The sequence below is a fragment of the Ambystoma mexicanum genome, chromosome 3p (genome assembly GCF_040938575.1).
Source record: "Ambystoma mexicanum isolate Mex_15411 chromosome 3p, UKY_AmexF1_1, whole genome shotgun sequence".
Lineage (NCBI taxonomy): Eukaryota > Metazoa > Chordata > Amphibia > Caudata > Ambystomatidae > Ambystoma > Ambystoma mexicanum.
In genome coordinates this window covers 1116339978-1116366275 of record NC_090925.1, presented here as the reverse complement: position 1 = coordinate 1116366275, position 26298 = coordinate 1116339978, and the positions used below count along the sequence as shown (strand labels likewise).

Below are 26298 nucleotides of genomic sequence, written 5' to 3'. Positions count from 1 at the left end.
CACATGAGTCGGTCACGCGATCAGGCATCGTGGATTGTTTACGTGCAGCTCCTTGACACGTGATGCGTGCTCCGCGTCTCACTGCTCCGACCAGGTCCCTTCCTGGTCACGTGGCGAATCGTGTGAGGAGCCCAGTGGTGCTGGTGCCTCAGGTGCCCGGTGGCAAGACGCCAATGTAGAAAAGGGGACTGCACTGGACACATGTCCATCTGAGAGTGCCGTCGCCCACTCGCCGTCGGCAGAGTTGCATAGGTAAGTGGGACCTAGTCTGTCTGGGAACCTGAAGTGCTTGTTGTTTTGCTAATGGGGGCGTGACACAAACGCTCCTTCTCTCCTCACTTCCGACGTCTCTAAAAAGTCGCACTACCAGCTGCACCTCCTCTGAGGTGGTATTCTTTCCTTTTCTTCCCCCAGATGCTCATTATCTCCAGAGCTCTGGATCTCTCTAGGGTGGACTATTGCAACATCCTCTTTTTAAATCTGCCTGCATCTACTCTCCACCCTCTAACTCATCCAGAACAGGACGGCGAGACTTTTCCTTGGCCTCAAGCCCAGGGATCCTATCTCTACAGGACTAAAATTTCTGCACTGGCTCCCAGTGGCTGCAAGGATTACATTCAAAATCCTCTGCATTGTCCACAAGGCCTTCTGGGCCCTGGGGCCCCAATACCTTCAACTTTGCCTTTTTAAATATCTTCCTCTCGAGCTCTTCGCTCATCCGCTTCCAACTCCCTCAGGGTCATTCGCTTCTCCAAGCAACAAGTTGGTGGTAGAGATCTCTTCTGCTGGGGCCTCCCTCTGGAACAGTCTCCCTGCCTCTCAAACTTGATGAGAACCATCTCCGGTTCCGGAAGGACCTCAAAACCTTACTCTTAGCTTCTGCTTTCTCTTCTCTCCCCTGCTGAACTTCTGGCTGAAACGGCACTGGTTACCTGGCCACCCTCTGATCTCAGGCCCAGGGTCACCTCCCTCGCCAGTTGCACCCCTGCACTGCCACGCTGGCTACCCATGCGATTGGCAACTGTTTTCTGTATCCCTACAGTCCCCCACCAGCACACGACACCTGATATCTGCACTTGCCACCAACAGGCTGTACTTCTCTTAGTACTTCGTACTCTCCCTGACCCCCCCCCCCCCCAACCCCGGACCCCTGCACTTGTGTGATCCGGATGACGCCTGACTGAATTTCCTCTGTCCAAAACACCCCACCCCCCTGCGTTGCGTTGCGCCTTGAAACACTTGTGTATAGGCGCGTTATATCCTACCTTGATGACTGGTTGGTCCAAGTGTCCATGGTAGGTAGATTTTCAGTTTTATGCTTGATCCCCTCTCCCAGTGAGACCTCCAGCACTTGGACTACTGGACCTTTTTTCTCTCTACTGAATGGCTGGCGGCAGTGGACATTGACTAGGAACCTTTGGGATATTTTCTACTGCAGACTGTATTCCTATATTCGATTATGCACAAAAGGGTCACCTAAGTTCTAAATTTGTGGCTTTTTTAATTTTATTTTTGCTATTTCTTGCGTGGTTGTCCTTTGTTAGCCCATCTACCATTCTGGGAGGATGAGGTCTGAATCTGAGTTTTGCCTTGGACGAGATCCCTTGGGTGTCCCAGCGTAGGCTCCAGTGTCTGAAGGCAGGAAGCAGGCGAGGAGTGGAACACTCCCCTGTCCTTAGTCTGCAAGAGTGCTTGAATGGAACCATTTCCCACTGTCCAGATGAGATGGCCACCCACCCCTTTCTCAACTGCTGGGAGAGCTTGCAGAGGAGTGAATGGGAAATCTGAATAAAAGGTGAGGTTCCTAAGGCAGCAGTCAAGTTGACCACTGGTTACGAAGATCCAAAGCTGAAGATGACTAGACGCCTGCAGACCCTTCCAGTAAACGTCCAGTGACCTGCTGTCGTCCTGACCCCATTATTGTTTCGTGGACGACTCTGCCCAGAACTTTGGTGATCTCCAGTTGGACCTCCAGAGGCACGATCCCTCATCAGAGTGCAGGACTGCAGAATCGAGGAAATTCGACTGGGCGATAACCGTCTGCAGACCGATGTGGGAGACCGAAGAAATCCTTGCTGAGGGTCCTCTCTCATGACTGCTGCTGTGACCTCCCATTCCGAGTCCTTACTTTTGTTACCAGACCGATGAATCTGGAGACTGGGTCCATCGCTGCTGCACTGGAGGGAATCCAGCTGCGTTTTCATCATCCATCCCGAAGTACTGTGGGGCTCAAAGTAGAGTTTATCTTAAGCCGAAATAGTTGCTCCAGTCTGGAGTGCGTCTGGCCCTGGCTTAACAGCTTGTGCTCTATTAGGGAGTCCTTTGCAGTGTTGCTATAATTTGTTATCTTGCTAAGCATTTTGCCTTTTCTGCGGCATAAGACTTTTATTCCATTCTAACACTGACTTTGATCAACTCTTGGATAGTTGGGGATTGCACTGCCAAATCATTAGAAGCCTTGAAGTGTTGCTAAGAATTAAATTGCTACTAAAGTGTTGAATAAGCCACAGTTTCCTCCTACAGACTCTGATGTGACTTTATCCAATTAATGAAACTACAATTTCTCTAACAAATTGCGCGGCTCTACTAGTAATACGGTAGTACTGCCAGTGTAACTTTCTGTAACAATTGTAAGCTCAAGCAACTACTATTGAAGAGGTCACCTTTGAAAAGTATTGTTAATAATTGTGTGTTGTGTTTACCTACCTTGCCTTGTTTATAAGAATAAATGTATGTTTTAATATAACTTTCAGGGTGTACCTTTCTTTAGACTATTGTATGGACTGGGTTTAGTTTACTTTCCTACAGCTCACATCCTCCTAAGAATAGACTGGCTGCTGTGCCATTCTACCAAATCCTTTGGGTAGTACAGACTTGTACGAAGAGTAGAGGACCTGCATACCAAGGGATAGTTTTAAAGTCTTGCCTCCAAGTGGAATTTAGGAAAACTCTCAACAGTCCAGCTTCTGAAAAGCTGGTCAGTGCTCCTCTGCCTGCTCTTCCACTTTGGCGTGTTGTTGGAACTGGAGGAGTCTTAGTTTGTCTTCTTAGAAGCTGACCTTAATTGGCCTCATGTGGGACACCCACCACGCCAGGGCTTTTCCCCACGGAGCACAACGTTCAGGACCTGATCAAAATTTACCTGGACAGTTCAATTATCGCTGACTGGTGGTTTCTGAGACTCTTTGGGTTTATGGCCTACATTTTATCTGTTCCTTGTGTTGAGCTCAAGAGGAGCGGGGCCAGCTCTCCCCAGTGTTGTAAATTCCTTGTTTCTGGTGCTGGGTCTGAAATGGTGGCTTACTACTCCAATCTGAGTAGCGTTTGTGGACCCTCTCCCCTTCTGGACCATTGCTATAGATTCTTCACTGTTGGGCTTGGGAGAAATCACCAGTGACTTGCAGGTACACAATGTGGGTATGCCAGGCTGTAGTACTGGCACATCAATGTGCTTGAATTCCATCGTCGGTACCTTGAGGGCTTTTCTCATCCATCCAGGGCACTTGTAGTCAGGTGCTGAAAGGCAATTAGACTGATATGCCCTACCTGAATATGCATTGTGGAACATGGTTGTTGCTGTATTGACAATACAGCTGTGGTAGTGGGCCATTGAGCAGGCCATCAATGTGCTGGATTTTCATTTGCCAGGTGCGGACATTTAATGAGCGCATTCCCTCAGTAGACTGGAGACTGCATGTCAACACCACCTATGGGTGCTACAAGACTAGGTGGGGTTCGCCTACGGTGGATGTTTTTCTCCCCACAAACTGAAGTCGCATCTGATTTTCTTTATAGTTGGTTAGGCACAAGGGCTCTGTTGGATGGTCTTTATTATCCTGGAGGGTCTGACTATCTATGCTTAAACCTCTGCCCCCTCCCTCCCAATATGCACAAAGTGCTCGGGATCTATATGGAGACTGGTTGGTGCAGTGATCCTGACTGCTCCATTTGACCCAAGTTCTAGGTTTTGGATTTGAAGGTGACTTTGCTCCCTGCCAATCTGACTCCCTCAGAGGTCGGACTTTCATTTCCAGGTGGGGAGGATATGGCACCCCTCTCCTCAAATCGCTTTATTTGTCAGCCTGGCTCTTGCAATTACTCTACATGTTTTGCAAGAAAAATCTGGAGGTCTTCCTGGCGGCCCTCTACAAAGGCTTGGACTAAACGGTAGCACTTTTGTGCTAGATTCCTCAACAACAAAAAAGTGCTTGTTAAGTGGGTTGGATCCTATCTTTGTTCATTTCTGATCTGGTGGTACTGGGCTTGCAGTCAAGTAGTTACTACCTATCTATTGGCAGTGGTGGACTCTATTTAAGGTGGTTTGTTCACCCCCCTCTCCAATGTTGGTGGTGCAGTGGCATTTTGAGGAATTCGCAGGCTTACCCCCACCTCTTGGGGTCCCCATCCTTCCTAGGACTTGACGGCTTTGGATCACAAACCATTTGAGCCCATAACAGGTCTAAGGCCTGAAAGTCTTTTTGGTGGCCATTTACTCTTGCGTGCAGGGTGATTGAACTACAGGCCCTTTCCACAGCTGACCAGTTAGCATGTTCCACAAGGACATGGTAGTGCTTCGGACGCACCCTTCCTTTTTTGCCTAAAGGATTTTTTTTGACATTTTTTGCTTCTGGTCTTTTTGACAATTGGTCTTTGTGCAAGGTCCGTTTCATCTTCTGTCGAGTTCCCCAGTTCATATCTGGGCAGGACCTGCGACTTGAGGTCCTTGGATAAGCTCTTGGATCTATATGGTAATTTGGCAATTGGCTGCCAAGTCCACAATACGGTGGATAGTGTTTCATTGTGACAGTTGACTCCTCTTGATGCTGTTCAGGCTAAGGTGGCTTCCACAGCTTTCCAGAGACCTGTTCTAGTCACGGCTGCTGCTTGGGGTTCACATTCTTTCTTTTCCATTACTGCCTGGACTCCAATTCTTAAGGCTGAGGTCAGGTTTGGTAAAGCGGGCTTGAACATTTTTGGATGGACAGTATCTGGTGCACCGGCCCCTCTTCTGTATGTGCATGCTTGGTTATCTCACCTAAATATGGGTGGGCGCTATGGTTTAAAAGTACAAGTCACCATGTTTGGTAACATTCTTTGCAAGTACTCTTAGGGTCTTGATTGCAATTGTTGACTGCTAGGTGAACATGAGTCGTGTTATATTTATTTTGAGAATGGCTGTTTGGATGTATGTAAAATAAACCCAGAAAATGCACAATGCAAGTATTAGCAGTAGGTCTATGTTGTGCGTGAAGATCGTGTATTTCTTTGTAAAACGATAAATTGAAATATTAGTGTCTCCATACATATCAGCACATTTTAGATACTTGGAGGGCATACATATTGCTATAATGTGGTAAATTTGGTAGCCTCTATGTTTTGAATACTTATTGTGTGTTTTCTTGTAGGGCATGCATATCATTTGGTCCCAAGAATCGCTCAGTTGGAGCAGCTGCAAAAAGTCAAGTAAGTTTTTCCTCTGTGTGTGTGTGTGTGTTTGTGTGTGTAAACAAACTATACATAGCTGCATTAATTGTGGTGAAAAACTCTTGGCTGCAATACATTTTTCTGGTCTTTGACAATCTCTTTTTAGATGCACATGCTATGTCCATTCTAAGCTATAGTGGTGAGTATGGTGTATGAAGGTGATTTGTTATTGACAGGGGTGGTCCCCTTTTTTTTATTTTATTTTTTTGTTTTTAGACCTTCAACTACCCACTACCAATTTTGGCAATAGCGATTTTCCAATTCTGCCCAGAATGCAACACAAGTCAATTGCCGTCCCTTGGAACACACTCCACCCCCTAAGGTGTGTACCGGTGGCTCCTAGGCACTGTGGTCAGTGTCCTGGGTGATGTATACACACTCTCTGAGGCTTGTGGAATCTGTTTAGATCACATGCTATTTATTGGCCGACAAGGTACGTCGACGGGCGTGCCAGTAATACTATCCCTAGTGTGACGTCCACTGTACCCATGATCCCTCACGCGTCGGTCACTCAGATTATTTTTCCGCCATTGTGAGCGGTCGCATTAAGCAGAGTTCAATTTTGGCTAACACCATTTGCTTTTGCAAAGTTTAAATCTTTCTTCTTTTTTTTTTTTTTTTTTTACGACACTGTGCTTTCGGCGCAGTGACGCTCAAGAAAAAGGACAAGCCTCTGTTGGACGAAGTCCACTTTCGACGGACCCCTTTCGGCCTTGGAAGGCCCAACGGGCCTAGGCCCTTACATTGCATAATGACCGCCCCTACTGTATTTTTCCTCCCCTTCTCCCCTTCTCACCCGGCTGCCTTCCCCAGACATGGATAAGACCCCCTTTTTTAATTCTGCCCAAAGTGTAATGAAAAATTTCAGTGGATCGACAAACGCAGGGTCTGTAACCTCTGTTTAAACCACGACGAAGGGCACTGTCGAGCTTGTAAGCTCCTTCAGCCCAAGACCCTTAAGGATCGCAGAACAAAGTGCTGGGCCCATCAAGCCATGCAGGCCGAGGCTGCCGTGGAGGGAGCCTCCAGTGACTGCTTTTCAGACAGCGAGGGCAACAGGGAACAGTCACGTTCCCAAGTGCTACCTCCTGACCCAGGGACACAGGCCGGCGGCTCTGTTGTGGGGTCTACATCCGATGGCAAGAGAACTACATCTTCCCATCACACTAACCATACAACCCACTGTGTTTTGTCGGCTCTGCCAGACAAACGTCGGGATTTGGTGTCTAGGGGCAGATCCGTGGATTCCCTGTCCTCTGGGCACTCCAAGTCACGGTCGCCTCAAGACCGGACCCATAAGACTAAAGACGCTGCCCACAAAACTTCTATAACCAAACGTCGGCCGACGCGGTAAAGGTCCTTCCCAGTGCCGAAACTCGACGTGTTTCGTTGAAACCGTTAGGGGAAGCCTACAAATTCAGGGTAATCACACCTGATTCAAAAGCATGTCCCAGAAACCCTTATTAGAGGTTCGAATTCCAAAAAATCGTCCTCTAAGAGCTCAAATCATAAGGACAAGTCCCAGAAGACCATGATCCACAAAGAAAAGTCTTAAGAGTGCAGGACACTGTAGCTGCCTCACAAGAGGAGGAAGAGTATGTTCCACAAGATGAGGGGGGAGGGCCCATTAAGTGAGGCCCTACATAAAGATCTTACCCAGACACCTACCGTACCCTACTCTGGGGTCTTCCCCCAGCTCAGCTAAGTGGTCATCAGAAGACATAAATGGAGGTATGTCTAGAATGTCTTTCTTTGCAGATTTCTTTGGAAAAAAAATCCAAATGATTTAGAAAGTTTTCAAAATACACCTCCAACTAATCAGCCCTGAAGATCTCAGCCAACCCCCCCCCGCGCCCGACTGCAATCCCTTACCTGATTCCCCAGTAGCTAATCAGCCAGTCTTTAATGATCTCTTAATTAACGCAGCTGAGCACTTTGGAAACCCACAACTCAGCAGGACAAGGATTTTGCAGAGGATATCCTGGGTGACAAAAAGGCGGCCACCCAGTTTGCACTGACTTTAATATGGGTATAAAGGAGGATAACCCTCTCTTGAAACGGCAAACCAGGGCAGTAAATCCACAAATGGAAAAACTATTCTGGCCAGCACCATCTGGTCCAATCGGAGGACAGCTTAAACCAGAATCACTAGTAGCCGCAAAGAGGGTGGGTACACCTCTAGCCTCTTCAGAAACTCAGAGACAAGGAGAGCAAGAAGCTCTACACCTTGGGTAGGAAGGTTGCCACCTCCACAGCGTACCAAACTAGCACCGTTGGTGAGCTATGACTGCAATAAATGGGACGAAATTTCAGCCATTGGTGATTCTGCTCCAGAGCCTCTAAGAAGTAAAGTTGCCTTTGTAGCAGCTGAAGGCAAAGCTATTGCCAGCAGTCTGTTAAAAAATAACCTCGACGCTGCATACCATGCCGGATGTATAATTGCTGAAGGAACAATTCTCAAGCGCCTTGCTTGGCTTCGCCAATACGGTTTTAAGCTGGAGACACAGGCAACGTTGCTCAACATGCCAGTGGAACCAAATGTACTATTCGGCAAAGGAGTGGAGGATGCCCTAAAGTCGGCCAAAGAGGAGTATGACACTCAAATCTCTTGGCCAACTTACTAACCAACAAACTTGGCAAAGGGGCGGAAACGATTTTAGTCGTTTTTGAGGACAAAACTCCCAAAGAAGCTCAGGACAAAACCAAAGTTCTTCATGGAACAGCAACCAGGGTCAAGCGTCCCAGGGCTTTCCTAGAGGCCAGCGAAGGGGCCGCGGCAGGGGGAGAGCCTCAACTTCTAGAGGTGGAGGAACGCCTCCCAAACAATGACAGCCCGCTACTGGTCCCCTCCCATTTCTCCCCATTATGGGGCCGAATTTCAAACTTCACCCACGCACTGGAGGGAATAACCACAGACAAGTGGGTGTTATCGACAGTAGCAGTAGGTTATTGCGTTGAGCTCATAGGAACACCATCAACCCTCCCTCCGTGCCAAAGGAAAACCTCAAAATAACTAATCATGCGCTGCTCCTCAAGGATGCCATCGAGATTGTGCCATACGTGGTATGCAGTCAACATACTTCCTTGTACCAAAGAAAGATCTGACAATGCGCCCAGTATTAGACTTGCGCCCTGCGAACACTTATGTAAAGCCACAAAAGTTCTGCATGACAACGCTACAAGAAGTAATTCCCCTGCTAAAACGGCAGGATTACATGGCAACATTGGATATGAAAGATGCCTACTTTCATATTTCAATGCGCACAGAAAACTCTTGCGGTTCAAAGTAGCAAACCAGCAAGCACTACCAATTCAAGGTGCTGCCCTTTGGAATAGCATCCGCTCCAAGGCTATTCACCAAGGTACTGGTAGTGGCAGCGCACTTAGGGAAGCAATCCCAGTGTACCCTTATCTGGACGACTGGCTGATCACGGGTGAGCCTCCCCATCTTTGCAAGCTAAATGCGCAAAGAACCTTAGATCTTCTCTTCCAATCGGGCTACCAGTGCGTTTTTACCATAGGCTCAATCCTCAGCTGCAGTATTGCACCCATGGGTGCCCATTTTGTCAAAATGGCTGCAGTCTTCTTTTTTCGCTATCTCTTTCTGTAAAGGTCCTTCTTCCGATTTACTCTGCGTGCCAAACCAGGTTTGGTCCCTTCGTTTGTTTTGTCTTTTGCGTGATTCACTGGTGAAGCAGGCCTCCGGCTCCAGTGTCTGGCAGGGCAGGAAACTAGGGAGGTTCCAGAAACTCCCTGTGCTTGGACTCCTTAGTTACAGGAATGCACCCATAGGTGATTGGCTGGCTGGCTGGCTGTCCTTGCAGGACTGCCTCCCTGCTGTGAGTGACAGCTAGGCTGCGAATGAATGAAAGAATCTTGCATAAAAGGCAAAGTCTTTTGCAAGGAAAGCAGTCAACCACTGGACGTAGGAATGAAGAAGAAACTGGAAGAGAAGCTTGCTGCCCCCTCCTGGACCGTTGGTTTGCTGGGTAAAGCCCTGCTGCAGTGCTGAAGCTCCATAATTCGAATCGACTAGAGCAGCTCAGAAGGGACATCTTCCCTTGGGTTGGTGGGACCAACTGACCCCAAGACTAACTTGACTGGAACCCCTCTCCCTGCTTCCCGGCTGGCTGTACTCCTTTGCTACTGCTGGAACTGAGTGCCAGGGGACAGGAACACCAGAATCGAGTGCATCGTTTAAGCTGGACCCGAGCTTCAGGAAGATAAGCCTGAGTCACCTCCACAGAGTGCTGGACCCCAGAAGCAAGTGAAGCCCATAAGGCGTCCAAGAACTGCAGTGGTGCTATTTACAAGTATCAAACTGCAGTGCAGCCAATCTGAATTTTGCCCATTGCCAATTGCTGTTGCTGACCTTCAAACCGTAGTGCAGGAGTCCCCAGGTGTTCTCACTCTTGTCACCCCCCCGCCCCCCCGACTGAGGCGCAGGAACAACAGGATCTGCAGGTCTAAAACAGTAACAGAAGCCAGCTGTATCCCTTTCTTCAGACTCCAGGTACTGTGTAACTAGGGGTACTTGCCTCTGGTTATGTGTAGCTTACTTGTTCTCACTGGAGACCTGCATTTTCTGCCTTTTACAGAGTTGCTTGTATCTTTGCCCCTCACAACCTCCCAGCTTGTGGCCCAACAGTGATTCTTTTTGCTACAAAACTCTTTAACATTGTGCAAGACGTTTGTGCTATCTTCAAGCAGTGCCTCAGCTGTCCTAGACTTTGCTCAACTGACATTGGCTGTCCTGGCTCCCTGTAGACTCTTCTTACCCTCTGACTTTGTTGATCTGTCCCTCAATAAGTCATACATACCTTACTTGTATAGCTGGGAAAGGGTTAGCCTATATTTAATTTGTGGATTGTAAAGTACTTACCTGTTTGAAGAAACTTGTTTTGCATAGTTTACTTCCCTAACCTGTCCCCTTTTTCCACAGCTCTAGTATTACATTTAAGTGTAAAGTGATATATCAGTGCCCACAGTGCCCTACCTATGGGTCACCCCAGGGTGTAGGGTGTTGTGTGTGATCGATCCCAAAAGGGTATCTGCTTACTTAACTGAAACTGAAGGAGTGTATACTCCTACGTCCCGTCCCCTTTCCTCCATACTTATGGGACATCTCTCCGTCCTGTGGGACGGGACCGGAGCACTTTGTAAAAAGCATCCAAATGTTTTTTCAAAAATGTGTCCACACACTGGCAGAGAGAAAAGTCGTGGCTCCGGTCCTGATTCCAGTTATCAGGAGGTGGAGCCAATTCTCAACTACTCTAACTATCTCTACAGTCCGCGGAGTGGCGGCGAGTGGCAGTCCTGCAGTCATGGCAGGCGAGGCTGCGAAGACTGCCACCTCCCCAACTTCGCCATTTACTGACTTGGAAGCAAAATGCTGGATGCGCAGTTCGCGTCCTCCCTCTATTTTAGAAGAACTGACAAACGCTAAACAAAATCAAGTCTACTGCTTTTCCACAGCTTGTAGCATATATGGAAAAACAGGAAAAACTGATAAGCCGGCAACGACACTGCTCAACTATAAACAGCAACGGAGGAAAGCAGCCATTCTTACGGCCCCCTCAGCGCTCTCGACGGAAGAAAAACGATGCCGGAACCAGAGCCAGGAGCTTCTGCAACATCAATCATAGAGGATTTACATCTTGAGGTCCGACTCACCGGGTACCTCGTGGACCCTGCGATCACTGTCCCTCTGGCGCCCTCACCTATTGGTCCCGGAGGAGATATTAGGTCCGTGCCGTCCAGGGGAGAGGATCCAGGCCCACGAGGATGTACGTTGCCGTCGTCCAAGGCCTCAGCCTCCGATGCAGCCTCGAGGACCGGCAAAAACCGATGTCAGCCGCATGAAGAAGGCCCAGTAATTGCCGAGTCTGGAGTGGTCGAACCCTGCAACCGCGTCACAGTTTTAGCCTTCATACCCAGCGACGCGGCCGCTGAAAAAAGAAGACCCCGCCCCGCGGGGGCACGGCCCACCGTCATCTGCCTCGGCACTGAGGACTCCCCCCGAATCTCTCCACCAGGATGAGGAACTCGCTTGCAATGACCAGGAAAATCCAGATAAGTTGTGCACTACTTCAACGCCGGCCAGGTCAAAACAAAGTAAACGCCCTAGACACTCACCGGCAGCTCATAAAACAGAAAAGAAACGCCTTAAAGGCGGTAAAAAAGACAACAAAAAAAGAAGGCTGCTTTTAAAAAAGGGCTTAGTCACAAAGATAACTAATAACAACGGCCAAACACCTACTGGAAAAGGTCAGGTAAGGCAATGCAAAACACTGCCTCACAAAACCTGCTCACCAGATTTTTCAATCCAAAAACTTCTCAATACTCTCCACACTCTAGAGCTTACGGACACTGAAAATTTTGGAAGCACTAGAAGGAAAAACCCCCCCACCGTCAAAATACAGGAAGACTGCAACTAACACACCACCCACAAACATTGGCGACTTTAGCTACTGCTATTTTACACCAAAAGGAGAAGCAACTTTCCGACACCTCAGAGGCTACGCCACCACCGTTAAAACAGAATCCTCAGCCCCAGACGGAGAAGGGGAGAGAGCGCCAAACAAACCACCCCATACAACCAAAAGCACCAACCGGGGAAATTTCCAACAAAAGCAATGACAAGGAGCACGACGTTGGCCTACCAATCAATACAAATGAACCAGTCAAGAACTCAACACCGGTGACCACAAAAGAGCAAGGTTTAACAATTCCCAGATCGGAAGATATTCAGCCCGATCCCCAAATCTCTTGGTCAGACTCTGGACCTCCTCCAGACCAGGAAAAGCATGATTCTATTCCGACGGCGGAGTTGGCCCAACCTCTAACGCCAAATAGCGCCCTTACAGTGGACAAAGAAGATTTTAGAAGCACTGGTTGTGAGACGGAAAGCCCAAAATCAATTTCTACAGTACCAGCCAGGCCTTCTCACAAAAGACACTCTCTCGACCATCCTTCCACAAGACATTATCATAAATCTTACAAGACGGCCTCTACTGTTTTTTCGCCTCAAAGAAGTCCTAGCAACCAAGCCAAATCGCCTTCAAAAACTCCATCAGCGAAAAAAAGACATTTTTTCCATCATGTCTGCAATTTCAATAGGCCTCTCCCTATTCACCAAACTTTATGAATCCTTAAATGAGACTCTCAAAGACCACACTTCAATTCAAGCGATGATGTATACTAAACTCATTTTCCTGGAGGGCTATGTGATGGCCCACGAAGAGCGTCTGGAACAAGCAAAAGACCAAAATCTTTATTTTACTCCATCACAACAGAAAGCGAGAAAAGAAAATCCAACACTTGCCGATTCACTGCAAAATAAAACCACGAGAGCGGTGGGAGAACAAACCTCCACGTTCATAGATTTGACAGTGAAAACTACCATCAAAAACTGTCAAACCCAAACCGACACACGCCAAACGAATTCTATAACAAAACCTAGAGGCCAAGATGAGAAAAAGGAAGTGGTGCTGGTAGTAGACAACACCTTCACCTCAGACACTGGATACTCCTTCCAGAGCAAAAGCACTGAACAAGCCTACAAGATCTTTACCAAAAAGAAAACGGACAAGGACAAAAGCAAAAGGAGTGATGTCCAACCTTCCAACCCCAAGAAACAGGAACCCTCAATTAAACCCAAAACTAAACCGAACAGAGTCGACCCAGAATGTGCTAGAGTGGAGACTATTCCCTCGGCAACCCAGAGCACTCCCACCCCCCAGAACACAGCCACTTATTCTCCCAAAACGACTGAAGACTTCATGATCCAGGAATCGTTGATGAATATTAGCCTGCACTTAGAGGAAGGCTATCCATCAGACACCATTGAGGAAATAGTTAAATCGCAAGGAAAAACAGAAATCCTAGTGGGCCATCATTCGAGCTTAGATGCCACCTTAGAAGTGTGCCTAAACCAACTTGTACCCTTCCTCACATTAGAAGAACGTCGTAACAAAACAATTCAAAATTTAAAGAAGCTGGAACCGAAAGCAACGGAACTTCAGCCAACAACCCAACAAAAACTAACAACGAGCTCCTACAAGGTGAGGGACACTAGTTCAAGGTTTGACTCACAAAGATATCACGCTCGGAGCCATGAAGCCTCGAAAGAGGTGCAATCACAAGGAAAAACGTCTAGCGATGAAAGACTTGAACAAAGTAACCAAAAACAAAAAATCGAGGTTCTGCATTACAAATCCAAAACAGAAAAATACAAAAAGATCTCCAAAGCCCCTCAAGAACGACTGTGGGTCCTCAAACTGGAACAAATTCCAGGAAACCATGGCGACGTGATATTGAATAGAAGCTCAGTACTAATACTATTCAATCATGTGGCCAAGCTGAGGATAATTAATACGAATGACCTAAGGATAGTTGATCCAAGCCACAGGAAAGGTAAGGCGCAAACATATTTGCACATTTCCTCAACAACAATCAAAGACCTGCTAAAAAGAGAAGCAAAAAATCTACTAAAGATGGGATACAACCTCACAGAAACAACAAACAGCAGAGATCACTCGCGCACTAAACCCCTCACCCCGAGGGGAAACGGAAAATCCCAAGGCGACTATTCAAAAACTAATTCAATTACCCAAACATGCCAAAGAAATGGGGAACGGTCGACAGCCAGAATAGAGCAGAGTGAGAACAGCGACACTAAAACCCACGCTTTACCCAGTCCAAAGGGGTGGGGCGAGTCAAATCTATCTCGAAGTACGATGCAACAGGAACAAAAACGAACCTGAATGTCCTCTACAAACACTCCATCTAGGGAAAACTTACGCAAGACCTTCAGCCAACCGGAACAACCATCAACGTTGGACAAAACTAGAACTTTAACCAAGTCTACAGCAACGAGCCTATGGGCTTGGCTTCCAAAAGCACTAACATCAAAGAAAATTCAATAGCAACTCAAGTACTCGGACAACAGCCATATAGAGCACCAGACAACAGACGTGGGTAGACATGAAATCCGTCTATGTTCTTGGAACACGAGGGGTTTCTACCATTTGACCAACCCAGGTGAAATCCATCTAGGGGATTATGATATACTATGTCTACAAGAAACCTGGCTAACAAAACTACCGACTTTAGATGGCTACGAACTTGTCTTGGCGCCAGCTTTAAAAAGCACGAAAGGCCGGCCATCTTCTGGCCTTTTGACAGCCATCCGCATGGGGCACGGCTTACAACTGGAAAAAGTCTTAAGAGCCAACCAACACCTTCTAGTAGTTCTTCTAAAGTGGTCCCAACAAAGCAATCGCGACAAGAACCAAAACACATATTTAGCTATTTTAAAAATATACTGGAATCCAGCAAAAACAGAAGTGACTACTTTCCTTAGAGAAATGGAACTAGAAATAGACGAGATTCTGACAGTCCACCAAGTAACGCATATACTAATTTGCGGTGATCTAAAAGCAGCATGTCCCCAACAAAAACCAAAAAAAGCCATAACTCCTCCGTTTTAAGAGGAAGTCAGTGGCTCGACCTTATGAAGTCTAGACAGTTCCAGAATTTAGACACGGTCTTTCCAGACAAGTCACATCCACCTACCTGGTCAAATGGGGTGTCCGAGTCATCAATTGACCACATATTCGTATTACGCCCTTTCTTGAACTTGATCTTAGACTTCAAGGTGAAACAAACGGCAAGTGATCACAACCCTCTAATTACAACGTGGCAAAGCTCCAACAAAGCAGTTGAATCGTTGGAACTACCAGGTGGAACTAAATCCTCAGGGAAACAGATTACGCCTTACAGCGAAAGATATTATAGAACTATCCAATAAGTACAGTAAGGCCAAAACAAGTAACCTGGAGTTTGAGACCGATTACGGCCCCTTGTTAACAACATACAGGAAGCCTGGTACTACGAGATCTCTCCCCCTAGAATCAAAGCATTTGTATGACATACGGCTAGTGGAAAAACAAAAAGAATACCGCAAAGCAATTAGAATTGCCGGAAAACTTGAAGTTAACCAAGCAAAGAGGGAGAAAAGGAAAGTGAAGTCCACTTAACGCTCCTGGCTAAAATCTCATCGCAGAACTCTATATCAACAAGACTCCGAAGCTATTTTGAGAGCCATCTGCACAAAAAATTCGAAAGATTTCTGGACATTAATAAACTCCAAATCATCTACCAGTAGTGCAAGCATTGAAAACGCTATTGGAGAAGCAACTTGGGACAAATACATAAGACTTTTGGTCTACCTTGGGGCCAGAAACCCGCTACACTAGAGTCAAGAACTACCCTGGGTAAAAATCAGCGATCAAGAAGAAATTTTCGACCTAATCGTCAACCTGAAAAATTCAAGGGCTCCTGGCCCCGAAGGTATTACAAATATAGACCTGAAATCCAACCCAGAAGCTTGGTCCTCTTTTATCTGTCAAGTCTTCTCAAGATGTGCGGAATCAAAATCAATTCCTGCTTCTTGGACCACAGCCACAATTGTACCCATATACAAGAAGGGAGACATCAACGATCCAGTGAATTATCGCCCCATAGCGCTCCTTGAGCCAATAGGAAAGCTATTTGGCGCCTTGCTACTGAAAAGATTCCAACAATGGGCCTTGAAAGCCGCATGTAATGATCCATTTCAATCTGGATTTAAAAAGAACTTGGGAACTACAGCCAATATTCTTCTGATAAGTATACTGAAAATCAAAATGCTCGAAGGAGGGCCTAGGTTACATCTGGCCTTCATAGACTTTTCCCAAGCATTTGACAGTCGACAGGTCTGCGCTTTGGAGGAAACTGAAAACCTGGTCTTGGCCGGAGTCCATACTGAACCCCATTAAAGCACTATATATGAACACGACAGTCCGTGTTAAACTGAACTACCAAGGCCTGCTATCAAAACCAATAGCAACCCAAAGAGGTGTCAAACAGGGATGCCCCTTGACTCCCTCCCTCTTTTTGGCCTACCTCGGTGATTTTCAAATTTCAGAAGCTTCTTTGAAAGCCTTCCCACCCCGGGTGGGTCAACACACCATTAGCAGAATTTTCTACGCCGATGACCTTATACTGATCGATCAAACACCTATAGGTCTACAGCGTCAACTGGACAACCTGTACAAGTATACTACAGCAAATAGCCTGGAAGTAAACAAAACAAAAATACTTACCTTGGGGAAAATCAACGAAGAAAACTGAAAAACTAAAGTGGTTTTTTTCAGAGGAGATCGAAAAAGTTCAAAACTTCAAGTACCTGGGTATTGTGCTGGACAACACCAAAAAAGAAGCATCCATGCAAGATCATCTGAGAACAAAAACCAGGAAACTTGCCCCACAAGGAAAAGCTATCGATCATAAGCTGGGTCACTTTTCTACGATCTCGGCAATTGATTTTTACAAAATGAAGGTGGTTCTTGCTCTAACCTACGGTACTGAAGCAATGATATTGCTCCCACGTGAAATTTGGCCAAAACTTGAAGCCTATTACTGGCGAACTGTTCTCGGCCTTCCTACGTCTACACCGGTAGCATCAATTCGAAGGGAACTGAGTCTTCTGTCCCTGCAAGGGACGTTGAACTGTAATTCACTAAGGCTTTACAGAAAAATCTTACTTCCTGAAAGTCCACTGCTATACAGACTGATCAAAATCGAACTAGCAGCCGAGTAACAAAATTCTACAATCCTGGAAGACCTACATCTCAAGACTGCTAAAAGAAATTGAATGTGACGAGAATGACTTGATCACAAATCTGGGAAAAATTCAGAAAAAAACTAAAGAGCTAGACTGGATTAAGACGTTGGCAAAAGCTTCAGAAAACAAGCTAACTCAACACTTGCCACCGAATACAAAGAAACTGAATGAATTACAGAAAAGCAAGAAACTGTATTCTAAGAGTGAGATTGAATTTGTTGCCTACAAATGAAATTAGAGCCATTAGGGGTATGTCAACTCTATCACACTGCAGATTATGTCCCAATACAAACGAAAAAGAGACAGTTCGACATCTCCTACTGGGTTGCCCAGAAACCAAACCAATTAGGACCGCCTACATGCAACACTTCTCATTGACCGTCTTCTTTAGACGGTGAACTTTGTTGGTGGTCAAGAATGACTAGTGGAGATAGACCGACCTGGCTAACGGCTACCACGCAAATAGTTCACCAAATCATGGCAAAACTGGACACTTTGACCTCTCCAGAAATGACAGCAGAAAGTCAGGACGCGACGTTTGCCCTCAACTTCGCGAAACCTAGAGGTAGCAGCTGCGAGTGAATAGAGATCATGATTAATCATATCTTCGACTCACTAATACCAGTTTGAAGAGGCCGTAGAAGGCTGAAAACCCTAGCAACTTTGCTTCTCATGTAAACAAAATCAACAAAGACATTTAACAGACATGGACAGTGACAAGCTCTTTGTAAAAATCAATCCTTTTATTTTGATTCATACAAATAAAAAAATGTGTCCCTCTTTCCTGTGCGGGGCCCAGCACGCGACCGTAACGCCACCCACCTTGGCTCCGCCCCGTGCATCGCCCATCAGTCCTTTTCTCCACACGATTGGGGCCGGATGCACTTGCATCCCCGGAAGACTTTCTTCCCTTTTTCCCATCTGGCTCTCGCTAGCGTTCGTTTACTAGTCTTGGTCTTTTAAACTAGATTTTCCAGACTGTTCATCGGGTCACCGTTGCTTTGTGAGGGCGGATCCCCATCCTCTTTGTTTCGAGTGTTTGGGTCCGGAACACCGTTGGGACTCCTGTTTTTACTGTGACTCCCTTTGGTCCGGGCACTTCAACGTCGGTTGGAGCGGTGGGAGGAGGTGTTCAGACGGACTCCTCCTTCGCATTTTCAGGCATTCATCGACGAGAAGGAAAAAACGCCCGGTAAGTTCTTTACTTTTCAGAGCACCCCGGCTGGGGGATACTTTTGCGGGTTCCTCTCGAGCCGGGAGGGGTGGTTATCGCTCTGTTACTGGGGTTCGCCCTGAGGTGCCTGTCGGGCCTAATAATTCTACCAGAGTTTTCTCCGAGGGTCCCCTTAAGGGGCCTGTGTCCACCGGAGTACGCTCCGAGGCCCCTCCTGTGGGGGCTATTTGTTTACCCAGTTCTACTGAGTCGTGGGGGTACCGTAGCTTGCTCTGAGGCCGCTCTTTCGGCTTCCCTCAAAGACAAAACCGGGGTGCACCCCGAGGTCTTGGCTGGGCTTGAGGTTACCGAACGCATGTTCGAGGCCCGTGCTGATGAGGCTTCTACCGGGCCTAGGTCCGAGGTCCCTCGTACAGAGGCAAGGATACCAACAGTTCTGAGGATCCGGGCAAGGCCCGGTCGGTGAAAGCGCACCGTTACCGCTCTTGTGGTGACATCAGATCTGTTGAGGGGGCAAACAAGAAAGTTTCTTCTTTTACCGGCAGTGCCGAGGCCCTTCCTTCGAAGGCTCAGTTGGCGGTTGGTATGTCGCAGAAACATTCCAGGCCTCATAGTACCGGCTTTGCCGAGGTTCCTTCAGTTAAGGCTAAAATTAAGACCCACGACCCATCGACGGGGACCCCTGCCTCACTTCCTCACGTGCCACAGTTCCCCTCAGATGAGGACAAAATGGCGGCCGTTCCTGCCACAACCACGGCGGCCATTTTAGGTACTACCCCCCTACAACTACGCCATCGGCCCCTGGTGTAGGGTTTGGTCCTTCGGGTGAACCTAAGGTCCCTTGTGCGCATCCTCTGGTTTACGATTGGAAAGCCCGGATGCCTTTTCCGCACAATACTTTTTTGCCCGCGGCGGCGGATCCCTTGATTAATGTAGATTCGTCAGTGGAGGGGCCGGTGTGGCACCCTTCTCCGTTATGTCCCTGGATTTGTCCACCTCATGAGGGGGGGCCTCCTCCGGTTCCGAAACAATCTCCTGAGGTCGCTTTTTTTCGGTAAATTTCAAGCGCTTATGCGCACCGACCCCATGAGGGAATATTTCAAAGGGCTTTTCAAGGAGATATGTCTACCTGTGCCTCCGGCTCCACTCGTTCCGCCGGTGATCCCGCCGGCGCCTCCCTTGCCTGTGGTGCCTCCCCCTGCGCTTCCGCCTGTGCCATCATTGTCCCCAGTGGACAAGGCAGTGCCTGACACGGCTCAGCAGGATCCTGACCTGTTGGATGACCCTCAAGTCGAGCAGGACAACGAGGACCTTCCCTGCTCTATCAGAGCTTTCAATGACCGGGTGCTGGACATGTTTCTTAGGAGGGCGTGCTTTCTGGGGCGTTCACCTTGTCTCCTTTGGAGCGCACTGGCCTGTTCTTGCAGAAGGACGTTCTGGCCGAGGTCCGAAGAGTTTGGGAAAAGCCACACGCAGGACTTTTTGACAATAAAAAGATCGATGCGAGGTACAGGCTGCATTCTTCGGAAGAAGTGGCCTTGTCGTCTTGTCCGTCTCCCTCCCTCCTCCACAGTGGTGGCTACATTGCAATCCAAGCCTGCAGCAGCATCCTCTGCGACGGCTACACGGGTCTTGGGAAAGGAGGACAAGCTCCTGGACTCCCTAAGGAGGAGAATCTTTGCCAATTCGGCCTTGCAGCTCAGGCAGGCCAATGCAGAATTGATTTTGGCGGGAGCTAACATGCGGATGTGGAGAGGTCTGTCGGAGTTTGAGGAGCACATTCCGGTCGCGAAGTTGGAGGATTTCAGAGGAGGCCTTTCCGATGCCAGGGTCTTGGCCCAGGATCTCCTGGAGGCTGCAGCTCATCACGTAGACGCCTCGGCTTGGGGTCTGATGCTTGGGGTTGATACCTCGCGGCAAGCGTGGCTGCATGCGACTAAGTTTTCGAAGGAGGTGCAAGACAAGGTTCTGGACCTTCCATTTGATGGTAAGGAGCTTTTTCACTCTTCTACTGATGTAGAGCTCACCAAAACCAAAGATAGCACTCAGACGGCTAAATCATTGTCTGTTCTGGTTAAAGCTCCCTCTCAAAGGCCATTGTCGCAAGGTCGACCTTCCTCTGGTTTTAGGGGCTTCCTCAACCACAAATCTCGCAGAGTGGATACTCCTGCGGGGAATAACTGCCGTAGACGACAGCGTACACGGTTTTTCTCCCGCTCCTCAGCCTACTCATCAGGTTCAGGTGTCACTGCTACCGATAAGCCTGCCAAATGAGGGTTTTTCCGCATTCGCACGAGACCCCCGTGGGAGGACGCATTGCGTCTCATTGGGAGGCGTGGCAGGCCATCACAGAAGACAGATGGGTCTTCTCAGTTGCTCGAGCGGGCTTCCGGTTACCTTTACCTCAACCCTCCTTTTCAACTGTCTGGCTCACCCTCCCTCAAGGCCGAGGTTCAGAAACGTCTGCACCTCAGAGCTGTGGAACCCGTTCCCCTTGGGGAGCAAGGGGAGGGCTTCTACTCCCGGCTGTTTACGGTGCCCAAACCAACCAGGCTGGCCTGCGCACCATCCTAGACTTTTCCCAGTTCAATCTTTTCCTACCCTAAGAGAAATTCAAGATGATCACGCCCAGCCAGATTCGCTTCTCTTTGCAGATGGGCGATCGGCTCAGCGTGGTGGAACTTCAGGATGCGTACATGCATATCCTGATTTGGAATCCACCAGAAGATAACCTCTGCTTCGAAGGGATTGTGTCCTCCGACGTATTCCTTATCTTAGATAGAAATCCTTCAGCTTTGCTGGCCTCGGAAAATTTTTTCGCCAGAGGGCGCTGCGCGTCGATGATCGCCGAGTCGATGACCCTCGACGGCCTCCGTGCCGACGTCGACGTCATCCTGCCTATAAAGGCCGCGCGCAGCGTCCGTTGCTCAGTTCCGTTTTTCCGCGCTTCGTTGTGCCTCGGAACACCGTTGCTCAGTTCTCGTCAGATAACGTATATAATATTTAACCTCGATATCGATGGCATCCTCCTCCGACCCGACGACCCCTCGGTCCGGTTTCAAAAAGTGCCGAGACTGCGGGAAGAAAATGTCGTTGACGGACCCTCACAGGGTCTGTTTGTGGTGTCTGGGAATCACGCACCAGAGTTCGGAGTGTGAGGAATGCCTTTCCATGACGGCGAAAGCCTTGAAGGAGCGTAGGGGAAAGCTCGAGAGAGGTAGGTCAACTTTAACTTCCTCGAAAGCTTCTTCGGTAGAGTCGAGACGTTCGTCTCCTCACCATAAAAAACACTCTCGATCTAGATCACGAAGTGGCTCCCACCACTCGTCGACATCGAGACACTCGAAGAAGAGACGTAGGAGATCCCCTTCGTCATCTTCGTCGAGTTCTCCTGAGAGAGTTCATTGCCCCACAAAACGCAGCTCGCAAGCTGAGTGGGAGGAATTCAGGAAAAAGATGCTAAGCGTCTTCGAGAAAGCGGCCTCGTCCCCCTCGAAGACAGCTGAGGGTGATACCCCGGGTAAAAAACCCAAAAAATCTAAACGCCGCGAGTCGCAGTACCCGGCGGAAAAGTCAACCCGAAAGCGCCTCGAGCCATCGGGAGATAAAGCATCATCGACGCCATCGTCGAAAACTCCTTCGAAACAGAGGTCGGCGCCATCGACGCCGTTGTCGAAGGATTCATCGGCGCATCAGTCGATCGAGTCGACGCCGACGTCGACGCCGATATCGACGCCGGTGAAGGAAAGAACCACGGCTACTCCACAGCCAACGGTTAGACAAAAGACCTCCGACTCGACGCCGAGAACGTCGACGTCGTTCTCGAGCAGGACTCCGATCCTTTCGAGTTCCTCGAGGCCTAGTACACATTTCTCGACGCTTTTCACGGCGCCTTCGAGTACTTTCACGTCGGTGTCGACGACATCGACGTTTTCAAGGCCTGTGATGATGGCTCCTTCTGCATTGGAAATGGGGTTTATACCATTCCAAAAACCAAAGTATCCCCCTTTAACCTCGATTTTTGAGGAAAGGGAGGATTCAGACCAAGATATTGATTTACAGAGGACCACATCACCAGAGCCAGAGACTTTCGCCTCTGAGGAAAGAGGATTAAAAAATCTTCAGGATGCACTTCAGGAAGCTAGTGGCTTGGACACTTCTCCTGAAGCAGAATTTATCAAACCAGACCCAGGAGAACATGCGGAGACTCCATATAGAGCTCTGATGTCTAGAATCATAGAATTTATGGGTTGGTCTGCACCTTCTCCTGCCTTTCAGCAGGATGACCTCACTGACATACTGGACAAGGGCCCACAGGAGGATCCTGTGGTTCCATTTCACTCTGCTCTACAGAGAAGGATTTTGACAAACTGGGAAACGCCGGAAATTATCCCGGCAGTAAATAAAAAACTGTCAACAAAATACAGGGTGGCTAGTTCTGACCCTGAATATTTGTCAAAACACCCTACTCCTGAGAGCTTAGTTGTACAGGCTGCAACCTCATCAGGCAGCACATCTGCATACCCCACTGCTCCGCAGGATAGGGATGACAAAAAGTATGATGCCATGGCTAAGAAGGTTTTTTCTGCCTGTAGCATGGCGTTAAAGTCTATTAACGCGACCTGTACGCTCGCTAGGTTCAGCCACACCCTTTGGGAGTGCGCTTCATCAGCGGCTGACTGCCTCCAAGAAGGAGAGGAAAGGGACGCATTTTTAAACATCATCAGGGATGGTAAAGATGCGATGTGCGAGACCCTACAAACTGGCCTAGATTCTGCTGACAGTATCAGCAGGGCCATGGCGGCAAGTACCACAATCCGCAGGCATGCGTGGTTGAGGAAGTCTGGTTTTGCCTCTGACGTGCAGACCAGGCTTTTGAATATGCCCTTTGACGGTTCTACCCTCTTTGGAAAGAAGGCGGATGACAGTTTGGAGAAACTGCAAACGTCCAAGGCAGCAGCCAAGTCATTGGGAGCTGCTATCCGTCAGAATACCTTTCGTCCTTCGGGATCATCGTGGAGAGGACGGTCCTTTCGTTACTATTCCTCATATGGAAAGGGCAGAGGACGACCGGCTCAAAGAGGCCAAGGAAGATTTACCCGTGGTGGACGGGGTAGGGGAAAGAAAGCCGCACCCGCAGGAGCAGGAGCCACTTTACCTTCGGCAACTGCATCAGCCGCTTCAAAACCACTCTGAGGTCTCCCCTCACAGAACACCAGTAGGGGGCAGGTTAACTCACCATCTGACGGAATGGCAGGCTATTACGTCAGATGCTTGGGCTCTGGAGACAGTGGCCCAAGGTTACTGCCTGCCCTTCCTACATATCCCTCAGAGTCATCCACCGGGGAACAACCCTTTGAAGCTTCCAGATCCGCTCCTCTTGCAGGAGGTTTTAGACCTGCTAGAGAAAGGTGCCATAGAACTGGTACCTGTAGCGGAAAGGAACAAGGGTTGGTACTCCCCCTACTTCATAATACCGAAGAAGGACGGAGGACTGAGACCCATCTTAGACTTACGGGAATTGAACAAATTCCTCCGAAAGGACAAGTTCAAGATGGTGACTCTCTCTCAGATCCTTCAGGCCCTCCAGCTTCAGGACTGGTTGGTATCTCTAGACCTCCAGGACGCTTATTTCCATGTGCCGATCCATCCCAGGCACAGGAGATACCTGAGGTTCGCAATTGGCAGCTCTCATTATCAATTTCGAGTTCTGCCATTTGGGCTAACCTCCGCCCCGAGGGTCTTTACCAAGCTAATGTCGGTTGTGGCTGCAAGTCTAAGGAGGGAAGGGATTCACGTCTACCCTTACCTAGACGATTGGTTGATCAGAGCTGTATCTTCGGAACAGGCTCAGAGACAACTAGATTATGTTTGCCACTTCCTTCACAAGCTGGGCTTCTCCCTCAATTTAAAGAAGTCACAGATGATACCATCACAGAGACTCCAATTCATTGGAGCAGTCCTGGACACTTCCCTGGGAAGAGCCTTGCCACCAGAGGTGAGGGCTCGAGATATTCTGCAGATGGTCATCAGATTTCAGAATGCCCAATATCTCCCAGCCTACGACTTTCTGAGGTTGCTAGGCCTCATGGCATCCTGCATATTCCTCGTGCCGGAGGCTCGCCTGAGAATGAGATCCCTCCAGTGGGCACTGAGAACTCAGTGGTCACAGTTCTCAGGAAGGATGACAGATCTCCTTCGGATCCCGGTCAAAGTAGCCCGAGACCTTCAGTGGTGGGCCTGTCGGGAGAACATCCTGAAAGGAGAAATGTTTTGGCAACCATGGCCGGAGATAACAGTAGTCACGGATGCCTCACTCACGGGGTGGGGAGCTCACGCCAACGACTTGACCATCAGCGGTCGTTGGTCTCCATCGGAGTCCAGACTACATATCAACCTGTTGGAGCTGAGAGCCATCAGACTAGCGCTGAAGGCTTTTCTGCCGTCTGTACGGGGAAGAAACGTCCTAATAATGACGGACAATACAGTGGCCATGCACTACCTCAACAAAAGAGGAGGCGTAGGCTCACTACCACTGTGCAGAGAGGCGATGCAGCTCTGGTTTTGGGCAATTCAGGAAGGAATCTCTCTATCGGCAATTCACCTAGCCGGAGAGAAGAACTTGACAGCGGACGCTCTGAGCAGGCAGAGCACAGTCTCTCACGAGTGGGAGATAGCTCAGGAAGTCCTTCAAGAGATCTTCGCCCTTTGGGGAACCCCTCAAGTGGATCTGTTCGCCACCAGTATCAACAGGAAGTGCGACAGATTTTGCTCAAGGGAATTTCCCCCGAGAGGAGCTCTAGGAGATGCGTTCGTAGTGGACTGGGAGTTCCCACTTCTGTACGCGTTCCCTCCGGTCCCTGTCATTCCTCAAATGATCAGGAGGTTGAGAAGGTTTCGGAAGACCATGATCCTAATTGCCCCGGATTGGGCCAGGAGAACGTGGTACCCGGACCTTCTAGACATGTCCATCTGCCCTCCAATTCGACTGCCATACAGAGAGGATCTTCTCTCGCAGAAGGAAGGTCAGGTTCTCCATCCAGCCATCAAGACCCTCAACCTTCACGCTTGGTGTCTGAAAGGTTGAGGTACAAGGATTGGGACCTTCCGGATGATGTTATGGAGGTGTTGCTTTCGGCCAGAAGGCCGGCAACTAAAACTCTATACCGCTGCCGTTGGAACAAATTTTGCAGCTGGTGCAGAGAAAAGAATATTGAACCCTTTTCTTGTGGTACACCTATGGTGTTGTCATTCTTACTTTACCTGGCTAATTCAGGCCTACAGGTTGGCACAATTAAGGGCTATCTCGCAGCGCTATCAATCTTTAAGCGCACTGCAGAGGAGCCTTCATACTTCAAAATTCCATTGCTAATACAATACCTAAAAGGATTAACTAATGTTTATCCCCCGAAACCTTTTCAAGTTCCCTTATGGGATTTAAACCTAATTTTAAACTTCCTAAAGGGTGCCCCTTTTGAACCACTACACTCTTGTTCATTGAAGCTTCTCACCCTCAAAACTGTTTTGCTAATAGCATTGACATCTGCTAGAAGGGTTAGCGAGTTGCAAGCCTTATCGTGTAAACCTCCACATACAATCTTTTACAAGGACAAAGTTGTTCTTCAGGTGAAGCCTAACTTCCTCCCGAAGGTAGTCTCGGAGTTTCACATCACTCAGAAGATTATATTACCTTCTTTCTACCCTCCTCCTCATCCGGGGAAGGAGGAAGAGAGACTGCACAGGCTGGACCCTAAGCGAGCCTTGAGCTTTTATATCAGCAGATTGGCTAAGATCAGACAAGCAGACCAACTCTTTGTAGGTTATGCAGGACATAAGTTGGGCCTTCCAATAACAAAACAAACCATCTCCAGATGGATTATTTTAGCCATTCTGGAGTGCTACAAATTGGCAGGAAAGGAGCCTCCTCAAAATCTAAGGGCTCATTCTACCAGGGGTATCGCAACATCCTCAG

At 48.4% G+C, this 26298-nt stretch overlaps 1 protein-coding gene across 1 annotated transcript in view; it reads left to right on the top strand.

Annotated features, from left to right (window-relative positions):
• Window positions 1-26298, top strand: part of HSPA4 (heat shock protein family A (Hsp70) member 4) — a 711161-nt gene that overhangs the window by 54520 nt on the left and 630343 nt on the right. Inside the window, exon 2 of the mRNA XM_069652484.1 lies at window positions 5406-5463. Within this exon, the coding sequence (XP_069508585.1) occupies window positions 5406-5463 (58 nt within the window). The remainder of the gene's footprint in view (window positions 1-5405; window positions 5464-26298) is intronic.